A 26,507-nucleotide genomic window follows, 5' to 3' on the forward strand; every position below is an offset into this window, starting at 1 on the left:
CACAGGCACACGTCAGGTAGCTTTGTGATGGTGAATGCAGACAACTGTGGTACGAGATTAGACTACCATACATACATTTGTAAAAATCCTCTCTCGCTTATGCAGAACACTAAAATTATTCGTGACTTACGCCTTTTCAATTGCAACGGGATGTCATGGATTGATAATGATTTGTATTTCTTCCACAAATGTATGGTTAAGAATAACCAGTTTGATGTAATATGAGAAGGTCTATCATTGGCCACCAAATTGACATTCCGCCTGGCGAATCCTCAAGGACAAATCCTCATTACACCAGTATTCCCAGCCTGGAGCAGAGACTTACACTTGGATGAAAATCAGAAAGCATTTTCACGTGCACCATCTATGAAAATTGAGTCAACATAATGAACGGTCAAAGCAATACTGTCACCATGACTACAAAAACAGTGTTCACATTTTTTCTCTACAGTGCACTAAATTCATATGAAATTACGATTGCATCTTAGACATAGGAATATAGCTCCATTAGTTTACAGTGATATGGAGTGGGAATCCCAAGTACTGTAACGCATGAAGAAAAAGATGCTAATATATTTCATTTGTCTACATAGCATTAAAAGAACCGCAAGATGGTGAAATTCTGAGCATACACTCTGAAAGCTGTCCAACAACGTGGAAGCATTGCTTTTTTATTATAATATAGCGGTATATCATAATTTGTCAGCGGGAGTTGAGCTGTAGCATAAGTGGTTCCACTTGACTGTGCAACATCCTGTTGGGTTTTATAACTCTTACAACAGAGGAGAGTGGAAGAGTGGCATGAGATTGAGAATGAAACAGAGAGAGTAATGTCCAAACCCATGCTCAAGGTTAGTGTCAGAAAAACACTTGCAACCTAGCAAAATTTGCATAACGCATAATGTACTTTAAATGTACATTTCAATATTTTATCATGTGTCTATGAGCTAATTTTCCAAGAACAAATTTCAGTGAATTAATCTTGATCCCTTATCTTACAGTGACGAGCAAAGACTGACTATTTAAACAAGTACCCTACATATGGCAAATAGAATATTCAGACAGTCAACAATTAATCAAGCAGCTAACCTTTATTACTCAATATTATGTTGCACCACCTGCACCGCAATTTAGACCTGCTTTTGTCTGCTCTAATGTTTATTCTACTGCCTGTCACTAAATTGTCGGTTGTGCCTGGCGTGCGTCAGAGATCAACATTGGTCTGCCAGAAAGCCCAGAAAGGCAGAGTCTGCCAAAATTTCAAAACAAGATAAACTAAACTTGCCCCAGTACAAAAAATATGTACCAGGTTTTACGCCAAGCACACGTGCAATTGTATACTGTTACAGAGTTTAGGGACTAAAAGACCTGATAAAACACAATTCATGTCAAATGAATCCAAAACGAATTCCATTGGGAATATACTCCAATCATTTGCAGAAGAAAGAAAACAGAAGATCAAACCGAATAGATGCATCTATGGCCAATATGTCAAGAACTTTTTTTCAGCATGAGGAATTCAAATACTGTGCTAGAATGATCTCTTTTCTTTTGAAAATGAGTTTTGACTATTACATGAGTTTTCAAAGAAAGTATACTTCTAAAAGAATGTTTGATGCAGTTATTATCAGAATGTGACCCACTGTTGTCTTCAATCCACTTCAAACACTCCTTATGACTCCTTGTTTAATCTACAAGTATTAGATACATTAGTGCTGATGAAACCAGAACTTCCAACCAGCCACATGAAACTTTGCCATGATTCAAGATTTTGTTATTGTAATTACTTAATGCATTTGTGAAAGCCGCAATAACAAGCGAAGGATATGTGCATATACAGATTTACTGGACATAATTGACACAGAAGTTGTGCTGCTTGTGTCCTTCAGTGTACACCGTTTTAATTTGCCATTAAAAGCAAATTATGTCATTCTTTCTTCCTGTCAAGATGATGTGTCCATGTATAAAAATGCATATTCACATCCGACCTTCTCTTACATGCAAGACAGAAACTCTTAGATAGAGGCAGGTTTTTTTGTTCATTTTTACGGCTGTTTTGAAGCCTCCTGAGCAGGAGCACAATGCTAATTACATAAACTGTCTGGTTAAACGTTGAGAGAGCCCGGAGAAACAATTGGAGGAGCATCCTGTTTCTTAAACAAAAAAGAAGAAATTAAAGGAGAAAAGTATTTTGTACATAGGCCTACTGCTAATAATGATAACAAGTACTTAATTAATATCAGGGAATTTCTTGAATAAAGGCTACAATGCATATACTGTAGTGATTTTAATATCACATTAATACATTTATGGCACCTTCTATCCCAAAAGGAAGATTCGTCTGAACAGAGGGGGGTCCCTTTCTATTGTCCCGTATTTTCCGGACTATAAGTCGCTGCAGAGTACAAGTCGCACCGGCCATAAAATGCATAATAAAGAAGAAAAAGACATATTTAAGTCACACTAGAGTATAAATATAAGTCATTTATTTGATAAACTCCACTGGAGTATAAATCCAACACCAAGAACAGAGATGTCATCTTGAAAGGCAATTTAAAATAGAAATAGAATAGAGGCAAAAACAGGCTGAATAATTATACGTTATGCTAAGGTTACATGACACATGAATAGCGAACTGAGAACGTGCCTGACGTAATATATTAACAGTTATTCAGACTACTATAGCATAAATAACTTGCTAATGAGTTTACCAAACCATCCATGTCACTCCAAATCACTAAATACAAGGAAATCTTCCTCCTCTGTGTCACTTTTAAACAACTCCGCTAACTTCGGAGATAGAGGATGCAGCGCTTCCTTTTCTACGTGGCTTACGTGAGACTCATCGTCAGTTGCGGTTCCAATTATCCCACAGGCCTACAGCGCCCTTTTGTGGTTTTGTGTGAAAATAACACGTCACACCCCCGGCCAAACTATGAAAAAAAATGTGACTTATAGTCCGGAAAAACATCAAAACATAATTTGACAGACACTGCGTCCAATCACAAGCTAGTAAGGAATATTGTCAATTTCCAGTTACCAGGGTTGTCACAATGATAATGATGATTTGCCCTTGGCTAAAACGAGTGTGAGAGGCTTGCAGAGATTTGACAACGAGAGCTCAGTTGTATTGAACATGTTGTGAATCCTCCATAAGGCTTTTTGTTTGAGTTCCACTGTTTATCTAATGCTTCTGCAAATATGTGATGAAGAATGCTGTTCAGACAACTTTGAGTTTCTCAGGGTGTCAATATTTGACAGACATTACGATGGGACTGCACGGTAGGTTTCCAAATATTATGTTTATGTCTCTCGGGGTAATTGTGTCTTGCTGAAAGAATCTGATAGCAAACGCTACGAACAAAACAAACAACACAGGGAAATTTGACGATAAATGAACCAAGCAATTATTTCAAAATTGCACAGAATGTATTTGTTAAATCTTGTAAGAGACAGTTTGAAAATAAAAGAACATGAAATCAATCACATTTTGTCATATTTGTTAAACCTGTCAGTATGCCCTGACAGTAATGTGGGAGGAAATGAAAGTGCCATCTGGAATTAGTTGAATTTCTGTTTGACAGTGAGGTCATCACTTATTTTATTTATCTATTTATTTATTTATTTATTTATACGATAATACATGATGATAATGATTAGAATAAAAATCTGAAAAATAAATGATCGCCAGTTTTAACCCAAAAAAAACCAACAATGCATATTTGAGAGAATCAAAACCTGAAACTCCAAACTAAAATAAATAATGGCCCACCCTGTAAAAAAATTACACAGCTGCAGTGACTGTAAAGTCTTAAATCCTCATATTGTCATGCATGGCAAGTGACCAAAATATTTAACAGAGTCACTGTGCAGTCATAATGGTGTATCTTTGGTCCTGATTTTCAATGGATGGGAAACATGTTATGCAAAAAGATTCGCTCAATCATTCTTACCAGTCCAAAATAAAATATTGCATTATTTACGTTATGCAACGTACTACGTCTTTATCTAGCCATGGCCAGCAGCTGGATTGACAGGACTGTCTGCTATCCATGGGGATGAAATAGAATTTTGATTACTCAGAATTTCATTTTGTGGCTTTTGTGCCGCACACTGCCAAGACCTTTTGTCACACTCATATGGTGCTCCTCACCTGAAGGAAGAGTATGTAAAGAAAATAAAAACACTGTTTAAGATGGTGAAAGGCCCGGCCCCTCAAATTGCACTGCCAATTTGTGATCATAAAACACCAGTTGATTTACTTTTTAAGTGGCCTCAACTGTCTTCATCGTAAAAGGCTTGGCGTCATCGTCAACCTCAAGATCACTCTTGAAGCCTTTGTGCATCTTAAAGACTCCCAGCAGTGACATCTCATCTTAAGCTTCTGGAAAGATTTTAAAAAACTCAGTCGTGGAAATTTGAAGAGATTCTTTGTTCCAGGTTTTTACCACCTCCGCTTACGCGACAAGCCATGACAGCAGCATGCTCCCGAATAACTTGAAAAAGGGAGCAGCGAACAAGATTGTTTCTCACAATGGGCCCTATTTTTGTTGCGGGTACATGTCTAGCACAAAGCACAGTCTAATTGTGCCTATGGGTGGAATTATCTTTTTTTTGTATTTTGCTGGACACAACGATCAAGTTTGTGCCATTGTGGGCTGGGAATGGACTTTTCCCAGCCAATCCACGTAGTTTCCGTCATTTACATCAAAATCAGAGCGGGTGAAGCGCAAACCCGAAGTAGGCCTCCTCTATCCCAGCAAGACGCACATTCAACATGTATAATAAATCTGTTATTGAGAACAGGGGAAGATCTATCCCCACCTGACATGCTCTGTAGTTTATAATCAATAATTAAAATTCTTTAAAACCAAGGCAGCACCGGCAGAAAGAGCATTCTTTGATTTTTCTTCAATTTCTTTTCAATTGTTGGCTTTGTCATAACTAATTTGTCCCGTGAGGCATACATCATTAATGCACTGCACAATGTATATTCACTCAGGTTGTAAACTATTCAATACAGTTAAATCTGTACCAAGGTTTGGTCTATAATTTACTTGTGTTTGATCCGATTTGTTGAACAGGCTAGAATAAAGCAGTCTCAAACAAAACACCGAGTCATGTTGCGGTTCTTTTTTGAGACATTCTCACCTCAAAGTCTTCTGCTATGTTCATTTCTTCGCTGCTGCTCCTCTTTGACTCTCATTTTCGGTGTCCTCATAAGCATCCCCGCTTGAGGCCTTGGCGTGTGATCTCAGAAGGCACAGGAAGGGACGGCTTCTGCTTCATGGCACAAGACAAAACAAAACAACATGATGCACATCTCAAAGTGTTGCACATGTGGACAGATTTAATGAGCCAAGCCTGACAGTCAAATTTATTCCACAACAATTGTTATATTACAAAAATAAAATCCAAAATTAAATCCCAGCTGTAGTGCCAACATGTTCTCACAAAACATAACACGCCCGTAGGATTTGGAACAGCAAACAATGCTCGAATTTGTAGTCAACAAAGCACATTCTGAAAAATGCATCCGTCAAAACACCAGAGTAAGACTATTGCAGCCCAAGTTTTTTTTTTTATAATCATAGCTTTTGAAAATATAAAGATATTAACAATCCCAAATTCCCTTCTCAGAATTCCTTTGAAATCATGGAAAAAAATAAGAATGAACAAAGCGTTTTACAGTGCAGACTTGACATAAGTTATTCATATTTTTAAATACTGAATTAAAAGGTCAAATGTACTGTAGTGTGTAATATCTTCTTTCTTCCTCTTTGTGTATATATATATATATATATATATACACACACATATATGGACAATGTTTAATCGTATAATGATGCTAATGGGAAATAATCAATTAATGAATGTGCCTGATGTACAGACCAAAACAATGTAATGGGATTTCATAGGGTCAGGGTGTTAACATTGTCAGTAAGTAGTTCCTTTCTTAAAGTTTAATTAGTGGCTAGGTCATGTCATACAATCATAGTACAGTACTTATATTATTATATTTTATAAACTCATGCTTGATTACCTATTGAGCAGCACAGTGAAAGGAATTTTGTCCCTGCAAGACACAGATGAATTTTATAATATCATCTTGATTAGATTAATCTTGACTGCGCTTGGTAAATTGTTAATGAATTTCTGGCATTATCGGAAATAATTGCAGGATGATTTGTGATTTGATTGCAGTATCTCAAAGAACACTTGTAATGCTGAGCCAATTTGGCGGCAGAGATATGCACATTCCTCTCAGTTGAGCACATACTCGTCTGCACAAATCCCCACACAGTGTTCTTTTAATTGAAGATGAGTCATTTCACAGCACAATAGCCACCATTATATGTATGTATCCGGAGTAATTATACTCAATAGAAAGTAAAATACAATATCCATTTGTTTGAATGAATGCTGTTACAGTGGAAGAAAAATTGATCTAAACCCTTTGGTATTTCTTAAATTTCTGGTCAGAAAATGTGGGCTGATTTTCATCAAAATCTCAAGAATAAACACATAATCTGCTAACAGAGAGTCAGTCTAAAACCCTCAACACAATAGAATGTAAAATGAAAAACTTAAAAAAAAGAAATAATGAAAAAAGCACTCATCCGAGCAACAGAACCTGTCATCACATGAATGTTCTTCATCTTATTAAAACCTGCTGCACTGGACTTGTTTTAGCAAATCTCTCAAAAATAGAAATGTGTAGAGTGACCTTGTCAAAATAATCTACAAGTCTCCAGAACCACTCAATGCCAAATGAATAAAATGACGAATAATAATTCTGATGCTGAAACTATAATTCACCTTTTCTACAACTACCCTATTAGTTCTAAAATTTGCAATAATGTTAAAAGCTTTATACTATCTAAAAGTAATGTATGTATAGACATTAGTAAGAAAAGAAAGAAAAAGTCAAAATTCTGTCACCCCTCCTTTTCTTTTCTTCCGTAAGTATCTGTATGCTATGCAATTGTTAATATAACATTTGCACACGCAGAAAAAAAAAAAACTTGAAATGTTGCAATACGGAAATAGACTAATAATGTGATAAAAACGCCTACGTGAATAAAACAGAAAGCTAATACGATGCAAGACACGTGATAATTGACGTTAGATTCAAAATGATAAAAGCATCAAAATCACAAATGCATGATCATATTCCTGCAAGTATTTCAACAGTTTTGTCTGATAGGTTCACATGAATAAGAAGTGAAAACAATAAAGAAACATTTGTTGAAAATATACACAAAAGTACCTTTTCTTGTAGTGTAGTAAACAGCTCAATAAGCCACGCCCTCCACCCTGGATCTTGTCCAGGGAATATGCTTGTTGTTCCGAGTAGCTGTTGCGCAATAGCGACTGTATTCAACAATTGACCGAACAATAAGCGGAGGGAAGTTAACCAAGCGGCGAAAGAACATACAGAAGACACAATGTCGGATTTTGCACGCTCTCGGGGGAACACACGAAAGTCTCCAGATGAGAGATCATCAGACTGGGAACTGGGAGAGAGCAACTTCGGCGCGTCCAACAACCACCGATCAACTATGGAGGCATCAGCAATTCATCTTCAGCCTTACTTACTTCAGCCCCGCATTATGTCGGGGCGCATGTCACTGTACAGCAGCAGGGTGCGACCTGTCCTGACTCACGCCTCTCTCCAAACACGTGTGTATAACTTTTTGGAAAGGCCATCCGGCTGGAAGTGCTTCGTTTATCACTTCACCGTGTGAGTGTCATCGGATTTTTCACTTAAAGAACAAAAGATGCAGCAACTAGATACGGAAATATATTTATAACTTTATTGCATTCATGGTTCCCTTCCCTGCAAAGCACTAGGGTACATGTAATTTCGGAAGAGCAGTGCAAATTAGAACTAAAACTTCTCACATAGAATTTATATCAAGGTTTAGAACTGCAACATGAGTATTTTATAGCAATTTGTTTTCAAGGGCTGTGCAGCTAAACAGATGTGTATGCATTCCTTTATAATGAGGACCAAATGAAGGATTCAGACTTGTCAATGCATGCACATTTTTTATTCTCGCGCAATCTTGCAGTGTGAAGTCCTAATGTTGCACTGATTTTTTTTTTTTTATTATTATTCTCCCCCAATCTCACAAGTGTGAAGTCCTTATGTTGCACTAATTTTCCTCTTTGCATCTCTCATGATCAGGTTCCTTCTGATTATTGCTTGCCTGATTCTCAGCATTCTGTCAACCATCCCCAAGTCACAGGACTCTGTTTTCCCCGCTCTCTTTTGGGTGGTGAGTGTTTATTTTGATTGTCAAAGAGAGATTGTCATATTGAATCAATTACCGTTTTTTTCCGTGTATAATGCGCAAAATTTAACTAATTTATTGTCCTAAAATCTATTTAAATTTTTAATTTTTTTTTTTTAAGAAAATCATGGTACAACAAAACCAACAACAGGACTGACCGACAAAGTCGTGGAACAAAAAGACAGGGTGACATTACCAAAGACAGGAACAGAAACCAAACAGACATCGTGACAGTAACACATGCAATGATCCGACGGTGAGCGAGGGGCAGACAGGACTTAAATACAAAACACGTTACATCGATTGAGGTGACACAGGAAGAGAGGGGCGACGCGAACAGAAACTATGGCAACCTAGACACATAGCAAAACTGGGGACGAGACATGACAAATCTCCCTCGAAATAAAACTTGAAATCACCTTTCTTCTTGTTTGTTGTCAATCGCGCATCGCATTCAGCCATCCTGCCCAACACACTTAGTCAGTAAAATTCATAGTTGACGACACATCGTTTGATGCGATGGTGAAATCCTTGATGGTGTGTTATTGTCAAATATTGTTTGGTTTTTAATCTCCATCGCGGACCGGACGTCATTCTAAGGCAGTATAACTGCACATGCGCACTATGGGTCAGCTGCGCAGAACAGATGCGCAAGACACATCAGCTATTTACTAATGAGCGATGAATGTGATAGTTTAATACAATCAGCAAATAACAAAATGCGTATTACAGGTAATGTTTTATTTCACAACACTTTGCCTTGTTCCTTTCGTCTCTGCTGTTCACTTCAAACACGCTCCATACGAACGCAATGCTCTCGTATCAGACGCTTGCTCAATCACCTGCTCGTTTGCTGTCACAATGTACCCTACACAAATCCGAAACATTTGTTGCGGCTCCGAGTCACGACGAGGGGCAAGTTTTGGTTTCCAAGGGTGTTTTTATTCCTCTTCAACGCCTCTCCCATACAGAGCCGCCTTTTTCACGTCCGCACGCCTTTTTCACATGTCCGCACTGATCGCGGTGGTGCCTTTACGGGCAGTCGGAGAAATCAACGCCAACAAAAAAAAATACATCCAGCCTAGTTAAGACCAAGACTATAAAAATGAGACCCATTGCCTCCCTGCGTGTGTGACGATCATTGGGACTTAAAAAAAATTTGGGTGCGTATTATACATGGGTACAGGCTTTTTTCCAGCATCAACATGCCATTTTTAGGGTGCGTATTATACATGGGGGCGCATTATACACGGAAAAAAACGGTAATTGTGATTTACCACTTCACAAAGGAAGCAAGGAAATAGTTAATGTAAGAAAAATGCAAGAATGAATGAAATGAATGCTTTCAACATATTTCCAAATGCTGATAAAAAAAAAAGGCAGCAAAAGATAAAAGTTGAGGAATGGTAAAACAAAAAAAATCTAGTCTGAGAAAAGGACAAAATTGTGTATTTATTTAGAGATGTTTTAAAAATATTTTGTGGAATTAAATATAGAAATGTCTAAAAGAGGACAACAAGTACAGTCATATTTTTGTTCAACATTTTCTGTCCTTTTTAATCTAATTTTCTTCCTCCCTTTCTAGGAAATTTTTGTTGTGGTTTTCTTAGGGTTGGAATATATTGTCCGGCTTTGGTCAGCAGGTTGTCGCAGTATATATGTTGGCTTCTGTGGACGACTACGATTCGCAAGGAAGCCAATAATCATCATAGGTATGAAGTTCATACGCATACATGCATGCATGCAAATGCGCGTGCGCGCACACACACAATGTGGCACACAAAACCAAGAAAATAGTGCAGTGCGATTTCTATCGAAAAAAGAAGATTCCCTCTGGGATCAATAAAGTATCTGTCTATCTGTCATCTATTTATCTCTTAATGTCATAAAATGATTCTGTAATTGTAATGTTATTGTAATACAATATTAATTTAATTATTTAAGTAAAAAAAGAATTTGATGGCTATGTTGTGTATTTCATTTTACGTTGATTTATTATTTCAAAAAACCTTTTTTATTTTAAAGTATTCTTTATGAACTTTCCCGTATTTCATTCTTAGTTCAGTCAGTCCAAATACCAACTGTCATTATAATGTACTTTTTTTTTTGTATGTTTGTACAGCAAGGTATGTTTTTGTACATTTGGCAGGGTCATAATTATTCAAGCCTTTCATTCTTCTTTGCACAGATCTGATTGTTGTCGTTTCCTCAATATTCGTGCTAGCAGTTGGTTCCAATGGGCAGGTGTTTGCAACCTCTGCTGTGAGGTAAGACTCCACCCTGAGTCAAATTGCTGTGGGGAAAAAAAAATCGGTGTGTTTCCCCTCTGTTGTCATTCTAGGGCGATCCGTTTCCTGCAAATACTGCGTATGTTGCACGTAGACCGCCAGGGAGGTACATGGCGTATCCTGGGGTCTGTTGTCTATGCCCATCACCAGGTACTTTACCTTTCAGTCCAGAACCCTTAGGGTTTTCAAATTTACATGTTACTTATTTGGCACTCTTATATCACCACACTTTGAACTGGCAAAATGGGCGAAAACACTTCACAGCCAAGAATATTGAAAGAAAGGTTAAAAAAAAAAAAAAAGCTACTGTGGAGAATATTTAGGGCTTCAGATTTTCATCTTCCTTCTGAGTAGTAATCAGCAGAGATACGTGACTATGATTTCCTGCTCTTACCGCAGAAGTTTCACTTTACATAGTCCATTTCTTCCCGCTGAGCGCGGGGCTTGCAAAGTGCTAATGCCCAAATTGCTCCTGTAGTCTTTTAACACCCTGTGTTGCAGAATCCAGCAAACTACTATCATGACCATAGCAGTCATTTTGACTGCTCCATTTTTTGCATAAAATTTGATTTCTATTAAACATATCTAAGAATAAATTGGTGGAATAGGTAAAAACAGATCATGTCACCAAATGAAACCTATAATTACAATATTTATTTATTTAATTGATGTAGCATACATCTTCTGCAATTACGAGTACAAAGTTGTAAACATTTTCTCTGGAAAAATAATAACAAATGTATCTTGCTTTCAGTATAGGTTGGTGTCATTATTATACCTTGAACAATTAAAACTATTAAATTATATGAATGTTCCAAAGTGTTGTGACAGCTGAGAGCCAGTCCAAGACACTCTGCTTTTAGAATGCCATGCTGTTTTGCTTATGGTTCACAGACACCACAGGTAACCTTTATGAGCATCTCCAACATCTCACTGATGCATTTCTGGAACAAGCTTGAAACATTTATGGCAGCCAGGTCAAGGATATTATAAAAGATTACCAATGGCAAGCTTGGTCTTTTCACTAAATTCCCATTTGATCAAGGACATCTACTCCAACATCATTAATGTAGAAGCATAGTTCACCTTGTTGCCAAGTGTGCAATTTGATGCACTCTGTTTTTTTTTTTTTTGTTTTTTTTCTTTGCTAACAAACGCTTGTGATATCACTTTTGAGTCACTCTCAAAGCTACATGACATTGTGTCCAACGGCCAAGAGACAAAACTCTCCTCCATAAGATGTTTCTTCAAGTCTCAGAAGTAAGGCTAAAGCCTCCATAGCTGTAAGTTTTTGCCAAGACAAAGCATAAAAAACAAATAAACAGTTGAGCAAGACAAAAAAAAAAAAAAAAGAAATTGTAGCAAATTAAACAGATAATGAAATATGATTGTTGACTGCTATGGTCATTCAAGGTAGCATCCAATATTATGACCATCCAGTGCTTGCTTTTGATTTGTTGCACATTGTGCCATTAATTCCACTCTGTAAGGACATGTAGCCTCAGGTAAAAGTCTTGTATAGTCACACTGACCCAGTTTAAGAGTGATTGAGAATTTTTCATACTAAATGTGTCTAGAACGTGCACGTTTTGTGCCGTTCCTCTAGTAGCACACTGTAGTGGGAGGGTTTACTAGTTTTCCATAGCTGCACATCCCCAGCACACAATAAGTACCAGAAGACAGACTGAATTTTATTATGTGGACATGCTGCAGTGTATCCTCAATTTTGTTTTTATAGTAATAGTTAGCCAAACACCCTTCTGTTGTAACATCTGGGGGGGTTCAAATTCAAATTCAGTTCAGTTTCATTAACTCTAATAACTATCCAGTCCTAATTGTATAACCTAATTTAAATATACACTAAATAGCATTCGCATGCATCTGGCTTGTAAACACATTTTGCACCGTTGCTCCTCACTGGCTCAGGAGCAGATGGGAAGCACTGCCTCTTAAATGTAGTCGCCAGTTCGACTAAACGTTTGGAAATGACTCCTCGAAGACATGTAGGGATGCAATAAAAGATATCTGGAGATTAAAGATTAAAGAGTTGAATTTAAAGGGATTATTAGATTTTATGCCAATGGTCTACTAGAGATGGTGGAGGTTTCCTACTCTTTACTAACATCACAACCTTTGCCAGGAAGAAAAAAAGACATTATGCAATGACCTGCCTCTGCTCCTTTGTGGCAGGCTGTAAAAACATGTGGTCCCATTTCCTGATTTGGTTCCAACTCAGTAAGAGCAGAACTCTCAATGCTTGTGAAATTTTAAGACAGTATATGAAAGCAGAAAGAGCATTACTTTGAAGTGTTTTTTTTTTTAATTGCTAAAAGTGCAATTAGGGAGAATGGCCCAATCTTTGTTGGACCTTGTCAGCCAATCATACAGAACTCGACAAAACCCTAAACTTCTACGTATTTGATTATAAAGAGTTCCCCTTGGTGATTTTTCTTTTACGTTTTAACTATATGACTACTTCCATTTCTGATCTAGCACATTGAAAATGCCATCATTATTAAGCCCATACAGTAGTAAGAATCTCTTGTATTGCGTATTTCTTAATGATCTTAATCTTGTTCACAAAATGTTATGAAATCGCTATAGCTCACATTACTTGTATTACGTTACATATTGTATTACATATTATAGTTTATATTGCATTGTAGTTGCATTATTTGTCATAAAAAAGAATTGCCAGATGAACGCTAAAGCTACTCCCCTGGGTGCTATGTTCCTTTCCTTGACAAAGAATAAGTCCATAAGCTTTCAATTGTTAACCACACTAGTGTGTATACTGTGTTGCATAATGCACTCCACATGACTGGAACATCCCTCTTCCCCGTTTTGAAGAAAATATTTTAAAGTGTCCTGCCAAATATGTTTAAAACCCAGATTGGCGTCTTGTCCATGAAGGAAGGGAAACTGACTTTTTTTCTAGTTAGATGAAATAAACATAAGTGTAAAGTTTTTTGTCAATCACGAAGGCGATAACTGAATGCTAAATTTCATTTTTTTTTTTCAAATAACCTTTGCCTTTTTGTGTGAATGTGTATTTCAGGAGCTGATCACAACACTCTACATTGGCTTTCTGTGCCTGATTTTCGCCTCGTACTTTGTCTACCTGGCAGAAAAAGAAGTTAACGCGTTTGATACATACGCTGATGCTCTGTGGTGGGGAGTGGTAAGAATATGTTAGAGCAGGGGTGTCAAACTCATTTTTGTCACGGGCCGTATCGTAGTCATAGCTTCCTTCGGAAGGCAATTATATATATAATAATAAATATCTATATAATAAATACTACATGAATGTCTCATATTATATACAGTATAGGCTACACAACAAACTATTGAATCAGTTGTTTTGAAATAGTAAGAACTGATCAAAATTTTAAAAAGATGAATGGAAATAAAAATTGCTAGAAACATCTCTATTTTTAAAAGTAAAGACAATTTGTAATTTTAGTATTTACACAAAGTCACAGTTTGTCTTCAAATATAAATATAAATACACTGTGGGCCAGATTTGACCTGCGGGCCAATGTTTGCCGTGTCAGAGATTTTTGCATCATGATAACGTAGTAGTTGTGCAGTTTAAAATTGTTGCAAAAAAAATGTGGTCCACTTATTGGAGTCTGACCATGCTAGCAGTTGGAGCTCAGTTAAGTTGTTTTGTTAATCATATGATTGACAAAACTGAAACAATTTCATGTACCAGGTAACAGTGACGACCGTTGGCTATGGAGACCTCGTTCCTCAGACGTGGATTGGGAAAATGATTGCATCGTGTTTCTCGGTCTTTGCCATATCCTTCTTTGCACTTCCTGCAGTAAGTGGAAGCAGGCACTGCAACACTCAAATGTCTTGTTTATTAGGTCTGGAGTTCATTCCTATTTTTGAAAAATGATTATATTCAAGTCAATTAACTTTTCAATCAACCTTTCTGATGAGCTACTTATTTGTTAGAGAAACATTTTTGGCCATGGATGAGCTATTTTGGGCAACGCTGCAGCCCACCATTGTGCTGTTGGACTTTAACAAGCTTTGATTTTCTTCACAGGGAATTTTAGGCTCCGGCTTTGCGCTGCAGGTGCAGCAGAAGCAAAGACGGAAACATTTCAACAGACAAATCCCCGCTGCTGCTAGTGTGATCCAGGTATTCAGCCGTAAAATATGAACAAGCCAGTATCATTTGTAGTTACAGTAATTTTCGGACTATAAGTCGCGTTTTTTTCATAGTTTGGGTGGGGGGCCGACTTATACTCAGGAGCGACTTATATACATATAAATGGTTTTTTTTTTCCCTTTTATTGCATTTCATGGCTGGTGCGACTTATAGTCCGAAAATTACGGTACATGGTGTGACTGTGGCTCTTCCTTGCACAACTGGCACTGTACATTAAATGCGTTCCAGCCATCATATCTCTAATGTTTGTCCTCCCCAGACATCATGGAGATGTTTTGCATTGGAAAATTCAGATTCAGCCACATATAAGATGTTTTTCAGAAAGAGATCACAAACCCTCAACTCACTGTCGACCACAACAGCTACGAAACTGGTTGGTATTGTTTTGATAAATTCTTCTTTAACATCAATAATTTCTTCTTTAACAAGGGTTTATGTTTTTACCAGACCAAATTTTGCCAACGGATTAGTTTAGACTCAACCAAAATTGAATGACTAGCAGCTAATATGAATAATTTGGTAGTGATTTGGGTGTATGGAGGAAAAGACGAATTGATATGGCCTTTTTGGTTTCTGCACGACCAATGTTGGGGCTTGATGCGCATTAAGTTTGTCAATTGCAAGGCACTGATAGACAATAACCAATCACACTCACACATAGACAATTTAGAGTCTTAAATATATTGGGTTGGGAATTTTGGGACGTAGCCCAAGTGCGTGAATGAAAATCCATGGGAAATTGGGGAAACGCAAACTTCCCAGACGTGCTAACCACTGTGTGACTGTATTATCCAAAAACTTTTTAATATAAGCTATATTTTTGTATCACAAAGTGTAACATTTTCTGTTGAACAAGTGGCAGGAAAGTGGATGAGTCAAATGTTGGACTTTTTCCTCTGTTATCTGAACATTTTATACAGTTGAATGAAATGCAGAATCTATTAGAATGCCTACCACTCTGGAGTGGGTCACCTATGGGTGTTTTGCATGCACATGGCCAATACTATGCTATTTACCAAGGACATTTTTTGGGCTGAGATGTTTGTGTTTCATTGCCAGGAAAAGAAAGACTCTTCCCCAAATTTTCTCACAATTCCGAGCAGTCAGAAGAACAACGTTTTGAGCTCTGATGTATGCAAAACAGTGGACACAGGTACAAACATATGCTCCCAGAATATCTCCAGTCTAGTGTGAACAAAAAGTCTCTGTAATGATTTATCGTTAACTTAAATAACTTTTCCCTTTGAGTGGAAACTGCACATTTAGTCTGAAAGTAAAATGTATTATGGTTTGGGGAATCTGGGGAAATCAGGGACATATTCTCAACATTACACATGGTCAAGCACACCAAAAATGAGTTTGTACAATTGAACTTGCAAAACTCTACACAGGATATACTGCAGTGATGCAATTAGTCATTTACAAGTAAATCATTTAACCCAATTTTGTCATTTGGACATGGGAATGCGTAGTATGTCTTGCTCACAACCCTGGACTTAAGTCATCCTTCAATATATTCATTTTCTTTTCCGGTTATCCACTTTTTGGGTTGCTGAAGTGCTGGCTTTGGGTACACCCTGAACTGGTCACCAACTAACCACAGGGCACATATAGACAGACATCACATTTAGAGCGTCAATTAAACTAACATACTTTGTTTTGTAATGTATACCCAAAGATAGCTAGTTTAGGGAGAGCATGCAAATTCCACACAGGAAAACAAAATGTGAAATGGAGCCCCAGCCTGAAAACTATGTGGCGGATGAGATCAGGCTTTTCATCCTTTGTCCTTTTTTTTAATTGCGTGTAAGCATTAATTTTTTCATGTTCAGCTGCGTGTTTCTTATTGTTTATAGTTTACAGAGTGTCATCCATTTCTTCTTAACATTTTATTCTATCTTGAAATGCTGTGCATAAAAAGTAATACAATCAATGCCTCAAGCCTTGAAAAAGGACTGTTTCAAAGAAGAAAGGACATACTGAACAATATCAGAAGGGGATAATACATTCCGAATGCTCTTCTGAGTACAATCCATACAACACAAAGCTGGAAAGCTTTTATTGCTCAACAAGTCCAATCTTCTGGTTTGCCACGAGTTCACATAATACAGCACAGCAGCTCATTGTGTATCCGTGATTGTGTTTTAGAACCAGCAGTTGCGATGCACTGACAATCTCTAATGAGTCGCTCTTGTGCACTTGCCGTGGGTGAGTGGTTTTGCACATGCACCTGACAGGTTTGAGGTTGTGGTTTTGGGTCCTGGTTCCATTGTCCTTGTGTGAAGTTTCTATGTTCTCTCCATGCTTGTGTGAGGTTTTCTGCAGGTACTCTGCCTGCTTTCTTATTTTCAAACAATATGCATGTTAGGTTCATTGAAGACTGAATTAAATCAATGGTAATTTTGCTCTATGTGCCCTCTGATTGGTTCATAACCACTCCAGGTTTTACTCCACCTCTCACCCAAAGTTGCCTGTGACCCTTGTGAGGATAAGCCAAATAGGCAGTAGACAGAATAGTATATTTGCTGACGGACCTGGTGAGAAAATGAAAAGTGCCCCAGGAAAAAATCTAACAATGCTGGTGTTATGTTTAAAATATTGCCCATTGACTGGGCTATTTAAGCAGTCATTTTTGGGCTGAATCAGCTTTAGAACCAGAAAATCCTGTTGTCGCATTGTTGTCACTTTAATTTGAACAAATAATATTAATTATTGTCTTTATAAAGATTTGAAACTTAAATACAGTGACGCAATTTACAGTATATTTGTAAGATTTGGATTTTTCACACCACTCTCAGTCCAGTCACGTCTTCAGATTTTTTTTTCCCTGTTTCACATACATCCCACACACTTGCACAAACAGACCCATGGCACTCCCTCACTGAGCATTTCTTAATTTTTTTAAAGCCACTTTGGGAATGATTTGGGAACTGGCCTACCAGCATACCGATATCTATATTTTATGAGTTTATTCTTAAATATTGATCAAACCTGTTATCTATATAACACAAGAAGAACGTATTGACTGAAATTCATATTCTTGGTTTGAGCATTCACATCCAAATCCAAAATGAAATCCCACAGAGGCTCCTGCACTCATTGTTACTTTTATATTTTTGTACAGCAAAAGTAATAGAAGATTTTTTTTTTTTCAGTTTAAATTTGACATTCAGTTGTGTTGCAGACATGGTAGTTGCAGAATTATCTTAATCTTGTCTGCTTGAAAAGATAAATGCCGTCCTAATTGTAGCAGAGAGCATACAGCCCCAGATAAAAGGCACCTGCCTAATGTGCTACTCGCTCGAAATTCCTAGACAATTAAAGATGATGACACTGTTTTCAGCCTTACAAAATGTAAAAAAACAGAGCTATTATTATAATCATCACTACAGAGTTCTTTTTTGTGTGACAATCCTCATTTGCCAATCCCATTAGAGCAATGTACTTCTCAAGGGTCGTTTTTGATGTTGATCATCTCATTTACCGCTAATAAGAAATTGTTTAAAAAAAAGAGCTATATAATGACTATGCTGCATCCCCTGATTAGCTGGCATTCACAAGTCGGAAAGTCCAGTTTACAACATGGTGTGTGTGCTTTTCATTTGTAGAGAAAAATCTTGGCTTTTTGGATGTTGATCCATCCACTGGCCTCAAGACAAAATGCAGTTCAGCAGACAACCTGGATCAGGAGATGGAGCGAGACTGTGCACTGACTGCGGCTACTTCCACATCTCAGTGAGTTTAGTCTTGGTCACACTGCGGTTATTTCCATGTGAGAATGTGGAAATTAGTGTTTTAAAGGTCAATATGAGCTCATTTTTAATCCATATTTTGTTGTACCGTATTTTCCGGCCTACAAGTCGCTCCGGGGTACAAGTCGCATCAGCCATAAAATGCGTAATAAAGAAGGAAAAGACATATATAAGTCGCACTGGAGTATAAGTCGCATTTTGGGGGAAAATGTATTTGATAAAATCCAACACCAAGAACAGAGATGTCATCTTGAAAGGCAATTTAAAAAATAGAATAGAGGCAACAACAGGCTGAATAATTGTACGGTATGCTAACTTTACATGACACAAACAACAAACTTAGAATGTGGCTGGTATGTTAACATAACAGATTAAGAGTTATTCAGATAACTATAGCATGAATAACATGCGAACAAGTTTACCAAACCATCCGTGTCACTCCAAATCACTAAATCCTTAATCATCCTCTGTGTCACTTTTAAACAACTTTGCTAACGCCGGAGATCGGTGGTGCTTCCTCTTCTACGTTGCTTATCAAGACAATTACCAACACAAGCCTAGAGCGCCCTCTTGCGATTTAGTGTGAAAATAACGTCAAATTATATAATAATGTGTGAATAATTTCACACATAAGTCGCTCCAGTGTATAAGTCGCACCCCTGGCCAAACTATGGAAAAAAACTGCAAAAATACGATAGTCAATTCTTTACAGAGTACCTGTCTGCAGTGTTTTAGATGCGTCCCTCCTACAACACCCCTGATTGAAATGATCAGGATCCTTGTACAGAGCTTGATGACAAGCTGGTCATTTTAAAACGAGGGGTGCATCTAAAACATTGTGAATAGGATCCCTTGAAGACTGGAGATGCTGACCCCTGTCTTAAGATAATGACTTCTATGTTAGTATTTTTTTTTTTTTTCGGGCAGAACAAGATCTCATTTAATATTTGACATCCCAATCACAAACACTGGAAAACCTTCAGAAAAGAAGATCAAAGGCCATGTTTGTGCAATCAGGTTCAGCTCCAGCGCTTAAGGGCTGCTCAGCTCTTATGAGCAAGCTCTGAAGAAGCTTGCTAACCATCCTGATCATTTCAATCAGGTGTGTTGAAACAGGGTAGCATATAAAAAAGGCAGGACAGCGGCCCTCCAGTGCCGAGTTTGGGCACCCCTGATGTATTGTGACATACCGTAAGTGATCAATCAGATGGACTGTTGTAATTGAGCTGAATAACAACAAAATGTCACGCCCATCATTCTACTTGATGTATGTCGGTTTTTATAAACACATGATACGACCATATTTTAAATGTTGATACACTGGTGTCGCTGCAAAATGTCTACCTTAAGTCTACTGGCTGAACCAGACTGAACTCTTGCATAGCGGTCCATGGTGCTTATGTAATGAGTCAAAATTTTAATCGGGTAGCAAATCAAAATGCACATGAGCTTTCCCACATAAAAAAAACAATTTAAAAAAAACTTTCTGGGCTTTAAGATAATGAGACACAGCCAGCCTGCCGCCACCAAGCCATCCAAATACAATTTATACAGTATAAGTCCCCCACCTACTGCTTGGATAGGCTCCAGCACGCCCGCGACCCCTGTGGGGACAAGCGGTATAGAAAATGGATAGACAGTAAATCTGTTTTAGAATACTTTATTGTACTTAAAATTAATTATGTACCTTTGGATGAAGTTGTGAAGCGTGCTGTCTCTGTCACGCAAACGCATGCGAGGGATGTGCCTAGCGTGCCGTGTACACTCAGTGAATAAAGGAGAAGGCAGTCTCTCAAAGTAGCCACACTTTCTTCTTCATAAAAAGCAATAAGTACTAGTTAGCTGCCTGTGAATATGGAAAAGTACAGATCCATGTATTTATCTAAACTGGCTTTTAGTCTATATTGCTCTCTTACTAAGGCCAGCAGGCCGCTATTGATGTCGGACCCCGCCGTACATTGTATCGCCTTTCATTCTACGTGTGTTCCTAATGGAATATAATTGTAATGCATTTGGTCCTCCAATTATCATATATGATGTAGTCATGCTAAAAGCGTTGCTGTGAAATAACTGCTTATTAGGGAATGTGCTACTTTTGTGAGGTGGCTCAAGCACTTGAACAAGAAAGCTTCAGAGCATCTATCAAAGGAAATAACTGCTAAGTAACTGCACTATAATGTAAGGATCTAACATTAATTGAAACAAATGAGGTCTAGAGTTTTGACCCATGGGACTTCCTTTCTAAATTGTGGGGTAATGATGCAGAGCTGCAATTGCTTGCAGCAGTGTTGATGGCAAAAATCACTGCTGTGCAGACTCCAATTTATAAAACTATCCACCAATGTTCGAAACTTAACAACAAGCAGCTGTCAGAGTACAAATAAAAGAAACAATAAAATTGAACACTAAATTATGCACATTTCATCAATGTTTCATGATAAAAAACAATGTGTTAAATGCCTTAAGTTTCTCTACCAAGGTCTAGTGAATGCATCCCCTTAATCAGATTTCTTGAACAGAAATTTTGGAGGAATTGTTTCGTTTCGTTTATTTATTTCAAACATGTGAAAAAAGAAGAATAAGCTTATTGTACACAATAAAGGACATGACAAAATACATGCATATACACATACAGACGTACCTACATTCATACATATACATATAGCCGGGAAAGAACCATAAGTCACATTCACATGTCTGAAAAGGAGTAGGAAGAAGTATAACAGTTAAAGTGTTCTTTACTGTAATCACTCATGTATCTTAGTTAACATGATTATACCGAAACAAAAACGTTTTTCAAAAGAAAATAAATGACAGATATAAATACGCGTACAGCTTTATTATTCAGTTCCTAAGAACACACATTTACTGTATCTGCAAATTGTTCTTATTGTTCTTGTAAAGCCTCAATTGAATTAGTCTTAAATTCTTTGTGCATGATAGATAGTAGATAGATACATAATTATGAAATATTATTCCAATGCAGTGTTCAACATCATTATTTTTACATTATGCAATTATACAAAGCACAGTATTCATAACCTAATCCTATTTCTAGCTTGGCAGTTGACTGCAGTTCCAGATGAAGCCAAAAGTGCTCCCCATTATAAAATACACAATGCTCTTATTCCCACTTAACCATTCATTTGTTTTTCCAGTGTAATGAGGCTCTGGTGGAAAATTGTGTTGCTCTCTATTTACAGCAGCTAAATCTGAAATATTTCACTGTACCTTGAGTTGCTGTTTCTTTATTTTTAAACCAGGATTTTTTTTAAGCGTATTTTTTGTTGTTGTCCTTAATTGTCCATCAGCACATTCATGTCTAATGTGGCGCTTTAAGTGACAACATTTTATATTGGAACAAGTGGGAACTTCAAGTTTGATGATTTTATTTTATTTTTTTACATTAATAAAACACATTTTTACGACGATTTATTTTCATTGATGAATAATATGTGGCTAGTTGATTGGTTTTTTTTCCCTCCGATATGAACAAGCTTTCATTTTTAACAGACTAACCAAGTCCCATAGACAAGCTATCCGTGTGATCCAGAAAATGCGCTATTTTGTGGCGAAGAGCAAGTTCCAGGTCAGTACAGGAAGAACACCTGCATGTAGGAAATTGTTTGTATATTCAAAAAAAAATTTACATCAGCACTTTGAGAGCGGAATACATTTCATTATATATTCGAAGTTGCAGTGGTGTACTAGAATACAAAGTAAATTGTTTCATGACATTAAATTTGAGGTTGCAAAAATCATGCATTGCAATGCTCAGTGTGATGGAGTGTGATTCAATACCAAAAAACATTTGTTTTGTAAATACGACCATTGATTTATTCAATACCAAAAAAAACTCTTATGTAAATATGACTATTGACACAGGATTACATATTACAGTACATTAATGAACTCTGTGTTGTGCGGTCAATTATATTATTTGTTAAAGTCAGATAAAACATAGCTCTGACAATCTTCTTTATCTTAATAGCAAGCTCGTAAACCATATGAAGTTCGAGATGTGATTGAGCAATACACCCATGGTCATCTCAATCTAATGGTGCGGATCAAGGAAATACAGAGAAGGTAAATGCGGCACTCTGACAACCTTAATAAATGTGAACCCACAATGATCTCATCCACACGTGATATACGTACGTATTAGAAATTGTTGAATGTCTCATTGTATTTCATGCCTCCAGACTGGACCAGTCTTTAGGGAAGACCACCTCTTTCCAGACTGGAGCAGGTAATTCATTATTTAACTGCTCTATTGAATGCATTAATTGTTGGAGCAGAACCACCTATAGTATATCCATTGTCTTGAAATGCTGTTCTCGTTTTCAGATCGAACCAAAGAGAAGGGAAACAACTCCATTGGAGCCCGACTCAGCAGGATGGAGGACAAGGTAAGAGTTTATCATTTATTTTGGTATAATGTTGACTTCTTTGACTTAGACCATTGATTTATTTTTTAAATATAGGGCACACAAATAACCACTGATACTCACTACACGCCAATTTAGATTTTCTAAAACATGCAAGCAAGAGGAGGAACAAATTCCACACAGTGCTTACCACATATCCACTCTCGCAGTTCTAGATGTACAGGAGCCTTCGGTGTAAAAATGTTGTATTCCCTAACCGTGATTCATTCATAATTCATACATTGCATTCACTTCTCATAGATCACACACATGGATCAAATGCTGAACCACATTGCAAACTCTCTCAATATTCTGCCGGACCGGAGAGATGTCAATGGGGGCGAGCGGGAGGGTGGACCGCAGTCTGGCCCCAGCAGCAATATCAACCCTAGCCACGATGGTCTACCAAGCTATGAGCACCTGTCATCAAAATTGCAAGACAGCGACTGATCTATTGATCAATGTTCTGTAAATCAAATATCAAATATTATCTCATATTCAGAACCACAGATCTATGTTTTGTAACTCATGGGTCAAATATTACTTTGGATTTTGTTGTGTACGTAATACACAATACGTACTACGTATACTAACGTATTCTCCGGACGATACGGCGCAGTTTTTTTTTCTTTTCATAGTTTGGCCGGGGGTACGACTTATACTCAGGAGCGACTTATGTGTGAAATTGTCAACACATTATATCATTTCACATGTTACTTTTACACTAAACCGCAAGTGGACGCTCTAGGCCTGTGGTATAATTGGAACTGCAACTGACGATGAGTCTAAAGTCAGCCACAACCCTTGTCACAAGCTAAACTAAATGACTCCAAAAGTATGATTTCCCAGGCAATTTAGTGTTTTCCATGAACACTGACATAATTGCACAAGGGTTTTCAAAGGGTTTTTAATCATCCATTAGCGTTCTAACACGATTAGGAAATACAATGGAACATTAGAAAACTGGAGGGATGGTTGCTAGAAATGGGCCTTTATACACCCATGTAGATATTGCATTAAAAACCAGACATTTGCCGCTAGAACAGGGGTGGGCAAACTTTTTGACTCGCGGGCCGAACTGGGTTCTAAATTTGGACCGGAGGGCCGGACCAGGAGCAGATGGACGTAGGCGTTGTGTGAAGTCATATAAGCGACCTGTAAAGGTCATTGCATAAAAGATCTTGGCTTTTAGTAGGTAGTAAAGCATGGATATTCCAAACAATTTGTTTGAAAACAAATGCATTTATTAACAGCATTAAAAAAAAAATAATTCACTAAAAAACTGCTATCAGTGATTCTCATAAAATACGACACTGTTATTATGAATAACAATGTCCATCACTTCAGTGCCTGCAGGTCAGATTAATGAAAGATATTTATCTTATGAGATCACATCAAACGGCAAACATTCTGACCAAATATATCATCTTGAAGAATCGGTGAAAGCATACATCCAAATAAAGTAATCAAAACAGCAACACGGTGAGGGGTATCTGAAAATCAGAGCAGAGTTTTAACTCGCAAACACCTGGTAACAGAGGTGAGGAAACGGGAAACACCTCCTTAAAGTAAGCCTTAAGAACTTTACAGGTTAAGATTAGTCGCAAATAGGTGGTGCATCAATGTCCTTGAGCATCCTGCATTGCTTGAAAATGAGAATGGTCGCTAGTTTCAATCCCTGCTATGTGTACAAATCATATTCAAAATGCGTTTTTTTACAATAAACTTGAGAGCCTCCCGTTCATTTTCAGTGGGAACAGTGTTGTTGGTCTCCCTTTTTTGCTAGTGCGTCATAGTCTGGAGTAAAATTTGTTGTGGCAATTCTTAGGCGAGATCCGAGGTGTTGGTCCGTTTACCTTGATCTGTGACGGGTTGATGTTGATGTGGCTGAACGTCACGTCGCGTACGTCGAGCCAAATTGGCCACTCTCTTTTAAACGCTTGGCACTGTGTCCACCTTGCTTTTCCTTGGGCAACTCATTTTAATGGAAGGATTCCAGGGGAAGGTTTGTGGGTGGCTTTAGCGCAAAACTGCATCTGAAAGCTCAGCGCGCGAATTATAAGAATGCTGTCGTCAAAGCCCACGCTCTAAATTCGGGACTGATACAAATAGAGCGAGAGTGCGCCAAGTCCGTACTACTGAGTACGTACACGCACTTGTGAGTGTACACCGAGCTTTCTGACACGGCTTCCGGTAGTAAATGCGCAGGCGAGCGCTTCGCCATCTACTGGGGAAACGCAGTCATTGCAGGCAAAATGACCAAAAAAAAAAAAAGTTTAATAATACAATTTGTTCAGGGTTGGCGGGCCGGATTAAACGGTCCCGTGGGCCGGATGTGGCCCGCGGGCCGTAGTTTGCCCACCCCTGCGCTAGAATAATCATTTACCACATTAACAATATGTCTTCCTAATTATTTATCAGAAATTATTGTATTGTATTATTGTATTGTATTCCTAATTGGTTTAATGTTATCTGCATTGGAAAAATAGCGATGAGGACATTTCTAAATGACCCCAAAATTTTGAATGGTAGTGTATGTAATGATTAGGTGTTTTTATTAAGCCACATGAGAGGAGAAAGACAAAAGATGAAAAACTCCACTCAGTATGATACACTACAATATTTAAGCATATTGAATATTCTTCAACTACAAACTGCTTTCCCTAATAAACTTAGCATATATTCTGAGAGATGCTGTTACTCATCTTAAAAGCTAGTTAAAACAATGTGGAAAATAACCAGATATTTTAACATCATGAAAGCATCACCTAGGAATCCTTCGATACTAAGCAAATATGCGTTCTCTATATGTAAGCATCGTTGGCACGACATCAGAGCAATGTGATTTAGCACTTGCTGGAACAGAAGAGCACCTTGAGCTTCAGGCACTAACATAACATTGTCACACCATTACCTTTCTGTCCACCTTGGCTTTGAGCTTTTCACAGAAAAAAAACCCCAGTATTTCTGTTCAGATAAGCTTTGGGACTGTGTAAAATCAAATCTGCTCCAAACGCACATTATTTTTCCTTTGAAGGAGCTCAAACCATTGGGGTACCATTAGGTGCAGTAAAAAGAAAAATAAGTTGTAACAGCTTGAGTGTGAATTGTCAGCATTATTATCTTACTGACAATGACAAGAATGTCTGATCAGAAATGGTGATAGTGCAGCTTTTGTATTTATCTGATTCATAGGATTGAATGTTCCTGCGTGTTTACAATGCAGTACATCTTTATTCACATAGAATTTCCACTCTGGCATTTGGTTCAGGCACTACAAGACATTGTAGATTTGTTCCTAGACTCCAAGATATTAAATACAAGCTTGCTTTATGGTACATCAAGTCGCTCTCATCTGTGGCATGCAAGATGACAAATGTGACAAAAAGTGATGCTGGTCCTGTTGCCTAGCAGCATTTTCTGTACAGCTTCAGCCGCATGTGCAACTGGGATCATTACGTGCTGCGGAAACATTGATGACTTGATCACTCGCTTTTGTTGCTGATTATACCATTTTTTGTTTGTCACCTGTTTCCGGGTTTTAGCATGTACAATATTAA

At 37.7% G+C, this 26,507-nt stretch overlaps 1 protein-coding gene and 1 long non-coding RNA gene across 2 annotated transcripts; one reads left to right on the forward strand and one right to left on the reverse strand.

The window, feature by feature from the left end:
* Positions 1–3,692: 3,692 nt before the first annotated feature.
* On the reverse strand, positions 3,693–7,409 carry LOC133152485 (uncharacterized). Its single transcript, XR_009714134.1, has 4 exons — positions 7,271–7,409; positions 5,152–5,283; positions 4,263–4,384; positions 3,693–4,153 (listed from the first exon to the last, which is right to left on the reverse strand). It is a non-coding gene; the product is annotated as an uncharacterized LOC133152485 (long non-coding RNA).
* Positions 7,410–7,448: 39 nt separating this feature from the next.
* Positions 7,449–24,704, forward strand: kcnq1.1 (potassium voltage-gated channel, KQT-like subfamily, member 1.1). The gene is made up of 16 exons (XM_061276107.1): positions 7,449–7,744; positions 8,192–8,282; positions 9,883–10,009; positions 10,486–10,564; positions 10,639–10,735; positions 13,644–13,766; positions 14,301–14,411; positions 14,643–14,738; positions 15,028–15,141; positions 15,828–15,921; positions 18,377–18,503; positions 22,034–22,109; positions 22,512–22,606; positions 22,723–22,769; positions 22,868–22,929; positions 23,209–24,704. The coding sequence occupies exons 1-16, from the start codon at positions 7,449–7,451 to the stop codon at positions 23,395–23,397; spliced, it is 1,824 nt and encodes a 607-aa protein (XP_061132091.1). The 3' UTR covers positions 23,398–24,704.
* The last annotated feature ends 1,803 nt before the right edge of the window (positions 24,705–26,507 follow it).

This window comes from Syngnathus typhle, linkage group LG4 (assembly GCF_033458585.1).
Source record: "Syngnathus typhle isolate RoL2023-S1 ecotype Sweden linkage group LG4, RoL_Styp_1.0, whole genome shotgun sequence".
Taxonomy (NCBI): domain Eukaryota; kingdom Metazoa; phylum Chordata; class Actinopteri; order Syngnathiformes; family Syngnathidae; genus Syngnathus; species Syngnathus typhle.

Excerpts from the sequence above, each read along its gene's own strand:
- kcnq1.1 (XM_061276107.1), top strand. The coding sequence starts at position 7,449 with ATGTCGGATTTTGCACGCTCTCGGGGGAACACACGAAAGTCTCCAGAT. Across the intron at positions 10,010-10,485 it reads GAAGCCAATAATCATCATAG|ATCTGATTGTTGTCGTTTCC; the intron begins GTATGAAGTTCA and ends TTCTTTGCACAG. Across the intron at positions 22,770-22,867 it reads CTCTTTCCAGACTGGAGCAG|ATCGAACCAAAGAGAAGGGA; the intron begins GTAATTCATTAT and ends TCTCGTTTTCAG.